Source organism: Elaeis guineensis, chromosome 11 (genome assembly GCF_000442705.2).
Source record: "Elaeis guineensis isolate ETL-2024a chromosome 11, EG11, whole genome shotgun sequence".
NCBI classification, from domain to species: Eukaryota; Viridiplantae; Streptophyta; class Magnoliopsida; order Arecales; family Arecaceae; genus Elaeis; species Elaeis guineensis.
The window spans coordinates 16,155,150-16,167,248 of NC_026003.2; the positions used below are offsets into that span (position 1 = coordinate 16,155,150).

General features: G+C 37.7%; 1 protein-coding gene across 2 annotated transcripts in view; it reads right to left on the reverse strand.

Annotated features, from left to right (window-relative positions):
- The window catches only part of LOC105061540 (probable serine acetyltransferase 2), a 37,261-nt gene that overhangs the window by 17,517 nt on the left and 7,645 nt on the right, over window positions 1-12,099 (reverse strand). For both annotated transcript variants that reach the window (XM_010945622.3, XM_073245386.1), the window contains one exon: window positions 1,217-1,311. In XM_010945622.3, the coding sequence (XP_010943924.2) occupies window positions 1,217-1,311 (95 nt within the window). The remainder of the gene's footprint in view (window positions 1-1,216; window positions 1,312-12,099) is intronic.

A 12,099-nucleotide genomic window follows, 5' to 3' on the forward strand; every position in this document is an offset into this window, starting at 1 on the left:
TTCAACTATCCCTTTCAAGCATTCTCAACAGCTGGCCTCACATTTCCTCACTAGTAGTCAGGTACCTACCCCAATTAGGACTTCATGGGATCGCACTGGAAGACCAAGTGTAGCTACTACCATAAATATTTGGGTCGTATGTAACCAGATCAGTGCAATGCCAATTGAAATCACAAGTTAACTAAATAATTCTTCACGACTAAAGAGAACTAAAACATTTTTTAGAGCAGGAATACCAAAAGGATGCCTGATTTCAGATTATTAGACTTGGACCATAAGTGAATTTACATATATCCTAGAGTGCTACATGTCCAATACAAAACTAAACCACAAGTTAACAGCTGCAGAGACTTCTGATGTACCCTTCAGTTCCAACTCTGTGTTACTACAAATGATGTTTATCTTTTACTTATACTAAACGGACACCTTGGTGCAGTCATAAACAGAAGTTGTTGTGAAATATGGGTAGGACTGGGTTGGGTTGGGTTGGGTCAAGTTGGCATAATAACATATGCAACCTTGCCTAACCCAATCAAACATCTAGAAAGGACTCTTCGATTAGTACCCAAAGACCTACTTCTGATCTACTTTGCTGCATGTGCCTCAGCTGGAAACCAATTCAACCCCAAGCCATCTACCAACCATTCTTAAAAATCCTACCCACAATCATGACCCAACCAACACAACCCTCAAAAACAATGATCTCATGACTTGAGTTGGATGAAAGCTCTGGTACATACTCCACTTATTAAAAGTCCAGGTCAAGAAACTAGACTCAAACCAGATCCAAACTGAGAAACTCCTGCATCAAGCCCAGCAGAAATAGGGTCATGTCTCATTAAGCTTTTCAATCAGCCAGTTTTTGCAACCCATAGGCAACAAAGCCCTATAAAGGCCCAAATATTTTTCAGAATCCTATCTGAATGATAGGAGGACCATATGTCCAGATTCCCTCCAGAAATACAGGGTTCAGCATTTTTTAATCATCAATAAACTTCTATTTAAAATTTAGTCTGAAAAGGCTGATTCTTGATACTGAAAGCCTCGCCTAGATGATAAATTCAGTCAAGTTAGTCCTCCTAGAGTTTTACCCCACAAGGTACCATCACAAGAACATGAAGCATTAGAGAGGTATTACAGGGAAAGTCAGCAAAATGACTACTATCACTGTATCCATCAATACATGAGATGCACGAAAAGAAAGATGTATACTTGCCTGCATTAGAGAGACACAATTTCCTACAACAGCGGTTTCACCAATAACTAAACCTGTTCCATGATCCAATAATATTCCATCTCCAATTCTTGCAGCTGAATAGAATTATAACAAAGAATCAGAACTGAGTTTGACATATATTTCACAGCATTGGAGCTTCAAGCACTTGCTAAAACAAGAAAAATAGTGATAGAAATGACATAAGTCGAATCTTCAGAATCATAACATAAGGCAATGTATGCAGATTAAGAGTGCCTTACTCTTAAAAGAATATGAATACACATATTTGTTCATTTAAGTGATATAATTGTGACTATGGAAAGGGAACCACTCACTATAATTGGTGGCTAGCAACCTTATTTCAGTTCACTGGAACAGTTTACAATTTATTTGACCGGGCCAATCTAACATATGCATCTAAAATTGAGGGGCAAAAGCTGTAACTGCCGCTTTTTTTTGTCAATTAAAGCAGTGGAAGATATAGAAAGATATCTAGGCTAGAAACAATGCAAAGTGGAAAAGCCCTCATTTTAAGGCTCTCACTCTCAAGATACTACTGAGACTTAAATGTGCTACAACAGTATATGTCATATGGTTCACGACATGGGTCAGTGAAAAGGCACACAAGGGTGCTGTCCCATGTGGTTCCTCTTCACAACGGCCAGGATGTTAGAGTCTGAGGGTCAGCCTAAACTCTAAGGGTAGTGATCAGAGACCTTTATCATGTAGATGCCTTAGCTGGTAAATATCTTGATTTGGTGGACCAGACCCGAAAGGACAAGAAATCAAGTTGATTGTGCTTGTGGTTTTGACCCTGCCATGCTAAAACGGACATGAATCTCTCATCCGAAGTCAGAATCATCTATAAGACCCCAATTCGAAAAGATCTTTTCGTGCTCTACGTACCTAACAGCTTTGCCACCACAATCTAATTTTGGGGCCAAATTCATTCGTTTAACAGGTCAACGGAAGCCCTAAAGATTCTGGACAAGTTGGAAGTTTTAATTTGTACCTATTTTGTATTCGGAATAAACTTGGAATATTCTAGGTAGCTTAGGCATCAAGTTAGGATTTTTCTTTTATAGATAGAGCCTTTAGCCAACGTTGTAGGCAGTCTATTTTAATATTGAATTAAAACTCTAGAAGAGAGTTTCCTCTTATATTTGCTATTCTCTTTGTTTCGTGTCTTCCTTTATTTCCATTAAAACGTGGCTTTGGCTGTGTTACTTTATGATTTGTACAAAGGGGAGTCATTCAAGAGATTGGATGCGGCTTGGATTTAAAGACTCCAAGTTCAATCGAGAGTTAGCATGTTCTTATGGAAGGTCGCAGGGTGCTACTTGCCAACTAGGGCAATTCTAAGAGCCAGAGGTATAGACCTCCCATCTATGTCCTTACTATGAGTCGGATGACGAGACAGTGAACCACATCCTGTTTCACTGCTCGAGAGCTGTGCAGGTCTAGTGGTTGACCAGGCTCTTCCCTCTAATTGCTCATATTACATCGCTAGTTTAGTTTTTCCTTGAGGCACAACAGGGGAGCATAGAGGTTAAGTCATCCAAGCTATGGGGCACTAAGGCAGCTTATATTGCTTATCACATCTAGCTCCAAGAATAACGACATCTTTTAGACAAGATGGCAGCCAACAAGGGTTACTCTAGAGAGGAATCTAACTCAAACTGTCGAAATGGTTCAACCATCGTCCATTGGATCGGCCTTGATGATTTGGAACATCTGGAACTCCCTGTCCACTCATGCGGTGACTTAACTAGTGTTTCTTATCTGGAAGCCCCCACTATCGAGCTTTCTTAGAGTCAACTTTGATAACAGTGTGAATGGTAGCAGAAGTGGAGCTGGGCTTGTGATTCGTGGTCCGGACTTAAGGTTTGTGGCGATAGACGAGAGCCACCTCTTCAATATACCATTTTGGAGACTAAGCCACAAGTAGGCTGGGCAGGCATCACTTTCACTAGTTGACTATGAGAGCCGATCGCCTTGTCATTAAGGGGGATGTAGTCATGGTGGGTCGGATGTGGAGCAGTCCAAGACAACTGTGGTGCACCCACTCTAACAAGACATATGGCAACTGGTGGGAGAGTATGCCTCGATGGACATCAAGCATGTCTATTGTGAGGTAAATAGTGCTACGGACTAAGTGATCGCTTTTGTAGTAGGGCACTCTAGAGGGATTTTGTGGATCGAAGCGGCAATCATTCCCATGCCATTCTGTGATATCCTTTTTTTGACTCTTTTGCTTGTTATTCATACTAGACTTGTATGAGTAGCCCATTTTATCAAAAAAAAAAAAAAAAGAAAAGAAAAGGCATACAAGAGTTAGTGAGTTTCACATAAATAAAAATACTAAATATGTTGTGTTGGATGGGAAGAGTAAAACTGATCATTTATTTGTACACTAGTCAAAGATGAAAATGGATTTGGAAAATAACTTTTTCGGTAAAGTGGGCACATTGACCACATTTTAATGTACTCCCCCCCCCCCAAAAAAAAAAAGGACCATTGAAATATTTGTTGATAAGGCCATACATTTACCATCCATCACATGTAAATCATCAAAAGTCTAAAACAATAACATTTTGACCAAGTATTGAACAATACAATAATGACATATGATACTAAAACCTTGTGAATTCCCAACTATTCACTAGTGAATTTCTAGATTCGTGCCACAAGGCAAACTAGGCTGTATTTTAAATTGAGTTTCTAGTATTGTGCTTTTCTTGATTTTGTGCCACCAACAGCTATAGGATGCCAAAAATGGCTTATGTTCCTACTTTAAAAGATAAAAATGCGCCCAAATAATAAGAGAAAGATCTAGTGCTAGCCATTACAAAGGAAAGCCTATCCTAGGATGACAACATCTAAGTGGAATCTTAGATAATGCTTCCCAAAGGTAAATTTGTCGTACACCTTTTCTTCTGATTGCCTTCTTTATGTGTGTAAGTCAATGAAGGACCAACACTTCCTTGTAAAATGTGTGATCTGCCTCTTTAGAGAGAAGGGGACAGTCTCTATACATGGCACCGGTTGGCTGAAAACATCCCCTTGTTTGAACCATTGGTTCAATAGTTCTCATTTCCCCTCTCCTTTTTCCCTTCTCTCTATTCATTGTTCATTCTCCATTTTTCTCTGTATTTCAGGTTTACGTTCTTCCATTTACTGTGCCAGTCATCGGATCTATCACAGATCTAGTTACAAGATCTAATTAAGAAGCTTTCAAACCCCTCATCCTCACAACTGACACTATATCCACTCTAGATCTGACTCCCTACAGGCCAATCTATAAAGATAGTATAATAGAACCCACCGAACCTTCCTTTTGTCAGTTAAGATCAATTAGCAGATCTGGGTTGATGACCATTAATAATGCATGCTAACCCCTGGTTCCCATCACAAAGTAATCCTTCAGAATTCCAAACCAACAAACAACTAGAGATCTACAACCACATACATTACCAAATCTTTATCTCTTCATACATTCTGCAAACAACTACCACACAACCCTCTTAAACCATCGTAATAAACAAGATTCCATTGTCATCATTGATTAAAACTAACCTGCGTATCCCACATACTCACCTGAACAAAGTATCGTAGCTCCTCAGTCTCCCTACTGCCATATTGAAACTCTAAACTAGCAATATAGAGGTGTAATCAAGCTTAGCTGTGTTTCTGATCAAGCTTGACTCACTTATTAGTTGATTAAGCCCAATTTGAGCTTTTGTCCAAATCAAGCCGAACACAAGCTTGATCTATCAGCTTGATACCTCAGATCAAAATGAAATCAATTAAAGCTTGAATTTAGCTATTTGAAGCATGATTCAGAGTTTCAAACTTGGTTCAAGCTTGATTGTAGTTTAGTTCCATCTTTCAATTAAGAGTTAACTAAATAAAGTCTAGAACTAGCCTATGTATCTTAGTGGTTAGGAGATCAATTTTGGCTTCTTCAAAAGCATGAAGTGTTTTGAGTTTTGAGAAAAATGCAACCTCTCTTTTTCTAATTTTGCTTGTAGATGAAGCATTGGAATTGCAGCTGGCCCACATGTACAGGGAGGGGGATGGAGGATGAGAACACATGCTGGGGGAGTGTTTTCCTATTTGTTAGTTCCCATCTTTTCTTGGTAAGATGGATATATTAACTATTGACAATTCTTTTCTAGTCACTAACATCTTGAAAGGCTATGCAAAGATTAATTGCCTTACCTTGGAGAGAAGATGTCAAGTTATACTCGACAAATGAAACAACCATGACTTCTAAAAGCCTTTGGCTGGGTTTTAGTTTCGAAGTTTAATCTGCTATCTTGGTTAGGAGAGGCCACATATATGTAACGGATGAACTAAGAAGCCCTTAACCAGTCTGTATTACTCAACAATGAGAGGATCATACAGGCTTGTTGGGCACCTAATGGAATTCAAAATGGCTACACTAAGGATGTTGGAGGATGTATTATGGAGAAGAACTCCTCGGGTGAAGAGTCAGGTTTAGGTTGGGAGGTGGATACATTATCTGCTCCTAGAATAAAATGTAGTATAGCATGGCTCTAGGTTGTAAAAATGATAGTTCTGAAGCAGAGTTAAGCAGTCAATCTTATAGAATGAAGGTCTAAGGCTTTCAGGTGTCCGAACTCCTGATTCCTAAATGCAGTAGAATGTTGTAGGGTGTGCAGTTGATGCTGTTGAGTATTTTGATAGTGTCTACCCAAGTAATTCAGGTGGGACACAACTCAGAATTTGAGGATTGATGTCTTTTGTAAAATGGGAAGCTGAGGGCACATCTCATCTCTTGTTCCACTTGATATACTCAACGTTCACTTTCTAAATTTAGTGCCAACATTTAGGGTCTCAACCGACCATTTAAGTTATGGATTTTAATCAGTTTCATTACTCACAATATAGTTTCTCGGGTACTCTTAACAAAATCAGGATGCTCATATCACAAGCACATATTCCCATGCTATCATACCCCAGAAGCAATTAAAGAGAAAAAGAAAAAACAAAATGATATCTAACAAGTAAAATATGGTGAACTACTTCTTGGTGGGCTGGATGGCCCTCCAAATCTTCAATTCTCACCTAAGGTGGGTCTCTTTCCTTTTCTTAGATGAGGGCCAAGACTTTTTGTAATGTGGCTCTTCGGAGAGCCATGGGCTAATGAGATAAAAGATGCTTTTCAAATATCACATTTTTCAATTCAAATATGATTTTATGGAAACTTTGTACTATCAATAAATCGATGATATGGTCTACCAATGAAATCACAAAAGGCCAGAAACCAACATATACAGATGGGCCCATGACATTACATGGAAAAGAAGATCAGCATGTGATGACATAGCTACCTTAATTAGCAAAATACTTAGGTACAAATCAAGTAAATGATTAATTACCATTTTGCTTACAAGATGAACTTATTCTTAACCTTTAGCACAAGCTTTAGACCATCCATATTGCACACATTTCACTAGTCATGTTATGCAACCCACAAAGTCTGACAATATTTTACAATCAGTTCTCAACATGATTCCAACCCCCTTAGTTGGTATTAAATTGTGGTGAACACAACTTCAGCAAGTGAAAGGACTGCTGTTAAACTTAAAAAGCATGATGGCAAGTAGTAAATCTACATTCTTGATCAGTCACAACAAGATAACAAAAGAGACTGGAGCCCAGTTTATTGTATATGCCTTTCAAAATACATCCATTTCATGTTGGATTTTCATGGTTTCATGCATACAAATTTTTTCAAAACAAGTACGCAGCGAAATTTTAAAAATTTTCAAATTAAATCTAATTTAATCTAAGCATGCATAAGATTAAATCTTAAAATCATAAACAGGATCGACATAAGTGAGATAGGATTCAAATATAGAAATCAAATAGAAAAACATAAATAGACTTCATATCTTGGCATGAGTCAATCTTCACCGCGAACTGATAATCATGGATGTCTTCCGAAGATCCCTTGAAGCCGCACAAGTGTCCGGTCTCTACGGATATCTACACGAGACTTCGATCTGATCAGAAGCTTCTTGATCTCACCGGGATGCTAGCTCCCTTGCAGAGATCGCATCTTGACGGCTGAAAATCTTCTTTTCTCTCAAGACACTCTTAGAGAAGAAGATAATAAGAGGATGTTGATCTCTACGCTAGAAATCATGAGAAGAACCCTTTCTTCTCTTTTCTTCCTAAAACCCATGCACCAAATCTCTACGCTAGAGATGTAGAAATTTTGTCCAACTCTTGGACAAAGAGAAGAAGAAAAACCCATGTCCAAACAAAGACAAAAGAGAGAGAGAGATGTCCTAACAACCAACGTTTGGTTGTTTGTAAGAAAGAAGGGATTACATCCAACTTACCTCACGCCATGAAGCACCACGCCGTCCCTCTCTCTCCTTTGATTTTTCACGCACATATCTCCTCTGGTTTTGGCGTCAAACCTGATCTCTTTTAGCCTCTCAAACCATCCCATAAGACTCAAGTTTAAATAGGCAACGGAGAGTTTGATTTTGAGTAAGAGATAAGAGTCCAAACCACCTAGGACTCTAGATTTTGTGCCGCCCACCACCTTCTGATCTTTGCGCCCATATACCTCACGGAGAAAGGTGATTAATAGGGCTTCTTACATGCTAAAGAAAAGGAATGGGGCGTGGGATAATTGGCGTCAAAATCTGATTGGCGTGGGGGCTTATTTTATGGCACATGGAGGGAGAGTTTGATCTTCATGGGACTCTTCTTTAGGTGGCTGATTTAAACTAATTTAAACTCTAATCAATTCTAATCGTATTAGAAATTGATTAGACCTAAATAGATTGGAATCCAAATCTCATTAAGAGACCAAACTATTTAGATTAGATATCACCTAACTAGAGGAGTCCTAGTCTTTTTGGACTCTCTCTTGGCGCTTGAGTCAAACTCAATTTAATCCTAATCCAATTAGGATTTGGTGCACCCATAAAAATGAGAATTCCTAATCCAAAAAAGAACTCAAACACTTATTTAAATCCTAGTCTAATTAGGAATTAAGTCATACTCAAATCCTAATTCAACAAGAAATTATTCTCTTATGCAAGTTGGTTATCTCATAATCCAATTAGGGTTGATCAAATCAAACACATATCAAGTCAAATTAAATCTAATTTAATTAAACTTGATGCAAGCCCCATAGCTCAATCAAATTGAGCCAATTAGCAATCCAATTACTAATTAATCCTCCTATAACTCACTAACTCTTTAGCGAGTTACTTATTGCAACTTTTGCATTAAATCAATCATCAATCAAATTGATAATCAAATTCTATCACGATTCATAATCATAATTCAACCATCTGATCAGTCAAATGTCTCTTTGTGTGTGACTCCGTAAATTCTATTCTATCTGGTAATGAGATATATTGTGAACTCTATCACAATATCATTGAAACTCTTTTCAATGGATTGGAACATTCCAACTCTATCCATCAAGGATCATTGATCATCGAGATGATGTCCGTGGATCTCACAATCCACCAGTGACACCTAGCAGTATGTAGTGGCAATCCAGCAAAATGAAAGGTGATGAACCTCTAGGTGCAGTTAACATATGATACAGTCCTCTATCGTGAGTCTCATCAGATGGCAGTCATGAATGAATCGTCAAACCTCATCATCGATCATATGATAGATTCAATCAGCTCGAGTCCATATACGGTTCTCATGAAAATTTTTTTCCATTAATCACTCTGCTATTGTCATAAACTTAAAGACTCAGCTTCTTAAATCCTATAGAACTACTCTCTTCTGCTAGGATCAATAGATTCCATCTTGATGCGCATCCTACTCCTACTCCTACAGTGAACCAACTGTCACCAACATCAATGTTTATGTGTAGTCAAACTCCAGCAGTCTCATTGCAAGCAGCTGTAGCACCGCAGGTCAAAAGACCAGTCATACAACTGCAGTATTGAGAAAATCGCTAATGAGTGAGCAGACATTCATGTGAATTCTCGTGTTGGTCATGCTCAGTGCTAGTTGTTCTCTAACAACCATCTGCACTCTCGCTCCAGTATCGCTATATCGCAGATTCGAGATTCATCTGTCCGAAAGAAGTGATCCATGCACTGGTCTATCTGGATCAATCACCATCCCCATAATGATTCTATGACCAGGAGTAATTTAAGAATTAATCATCAATGGCACATGTCTAAAATTTTTAACTCTTTGAGAATGTGTCATCATCTTATTAATCTTTTTATATGATTCATGGACATATAAAACATGAATGGTAATATAAATGCCCATAAAGTACAAAAATATATCCTAAAAATATGATATGCGTCAGTCAAGATTGACTTCTAAGACATACGTCCAACAATCTCTCACTTGCACTCAAGCCAATCTGCCATGTGTCAAGCCCTATCTTCTCAAAACAGACTTTAGTCTTTGGGTAGCTAAGTGACTTATCAGTGAGTTATCCACAGCTCATGTAGAGTTTGCTCTCTGCACATCTATGTATTTCTATTTGAGGTAGTCGTGTGTTCTGCTGCTCTATGTGCTTGAATATCTGATGAGACCTAGGCTCCTTAGCAAGAGCTATCGTGTCATTGTTTTTGAGTATAGTATCATGGCATCTGATGGCATGACTACCAATTTTGTAACTAATATTAAAATCAGAATACATCCTATACATCTACAGTGTACTCAGCTTTCATCGATCGATTGCTTGAAATCCTTCCAAGATATCGACATGATTATACCTATGATATAGACATTCTACCATCAATGACAGATATAAAATCTGAATTGGTGTATCCTTCCACTTCTAGCTTTGATCCTTCTCCAAAATTAAGAACAAATCCTTAGTCCTTCTTAAGTACTTAAGAATATTTTCACAGCAATCCAGTGCTCTCAGCTTGGATACAACTGATATCTACTCGTGACATTCACAGTATTAACTATATCAGTTCAAATACATTATATGGCATACATCTATGCCCAAAAGAGTAGCAGACCCCTCTCCAAATTTTCTATGCTGAATCCTTTCAGCATCTAGTTTATGTACTTTATCTGTGAAAATACAAGCATCCCATTGCATCTATCTCTATAGATCTTTATATTCTCAGAATATAGGATGCTTGCTTTATATCTTTCATGGAGAATTCTATATACAACTATATTTTAACCGATATCAGTATTGGACACTCCCACTGATCCTTTTGGAAATACATTCATCTTTTCTAATCAAACAGTTTGATCATATCATCGAAATGAATGTTCCAACTCTAAGATTATTACAGATTTTGTGATCTCATATCACGAGAAGTGAAATCCATAAGCTACTCCATATAGAAATTTTCAAAAGATATCTAGTCAGGATAGCTAATTCACATCCCTTCTTGGAGTCAATATCTGACATCGTCTCGTTGTAGATTTTTGGATCATCTCTATATTTTCTATCTCTTATGAGAAATGATTTTCTCTACATCCTCTGTTAAGCATACCTAAGTACCTTTCTAGAGGATAGGAGATCCTACTGTATGTACGAGGTGGAAGAGGAATATATGTATTATATTGGCTCATCATAAATAGATTCTTTAGGTCTCAAGGCTCGCTGCTCTTCAGAGACATTCTCTCCGAGCTTAACTTTCCTTCCACTGCTTCATCTTAGTTAAACAATTTTTCAAGAAGATAGCATGTTGGGTCACAATCACATTGTAATCCTTTCAGAAAGTAGTATCCCAAACTCTTTTAGGATGAGCTTTATAGATCTATCCTCTAATATATCCACCAGCTGTCCTTGACACAGGCTGGACATCCTTGAATCTCGAAATAACTAAGATTCAATTCTCACTATGCCATATCTCATACAGTGTGATAGGAACAGATTTAAAGAGAATTCAATTCCTTAGAAATAAAGTATGTCCCTAAAGAAACAAAATAAATCAGTGAATTCTACCACGGATCAGACCATATCTCATATAGTTCCATGACTCTTCTTAATTATCTCGTTGAGCTGAGATATACTAAGAGCGGTCCAATATGAAACTGTGCCATCTTATGAGATAATCGAGAAATTTCTTTCATTGGTATTGCATCCTCGATCCGATCGAAGTACCTTTAAGAATTTTCGATTTGCTTCTCTATTTTATATCTGAATTCTTTAAATCTTTCAAAAATTTCAAATTTGTATCTTATATACTTATCCATACCATGACTAATCATCGATAAAGATAACGAAGTAGAGACAACTCCTTTGTTAGCACATCACATGGGCTACACACATCAAATGTGTACTAAGATAAGTATCTCAATGGTCCTTTTCCTCTTGTCCCACAAGAGTAGCTTGATCATTTTTTCTCAAAAAGATAATACACAAACTAGATATGATTCAGCAATTAATGAGCCCAAATGCCCATATTTCTCCAATTTGTTAATCATTTCTTCTCCGATATGACTTAGCCTAAGGTTCCACATATACTCAAGGGTTATCTCAACTCTGGATTTTTCAGATCCAATGGCATTCATTACTTGCTCAATTAAGTTCACAGATGCATCACCATGCAAATGATAGAGACTGTCTCTAAGAACTAAATCCAAACGATAATCACAAAAGACAGATACCAATGGCCACAGCAGCAACTATTGCCCTATTGCCAATTTAAGGATTACTTCCTCAGCCCCCTACCATCCCATAAACTCTATAAAAATCACTAGAATCTATAACTCAACTGAGAGAAGAGAAAATCGTAAAGATGGTATTGAGCAATTTCGACATACCTACTATAGGCGTATCTTTGTTTCTTTAGACTCTCCAGGTAATTACCTTTGAACTTTTTCAAGATTTCTTTGTTAACAATAATTTGATCAATTCAGATAAGATGCCAAAATGG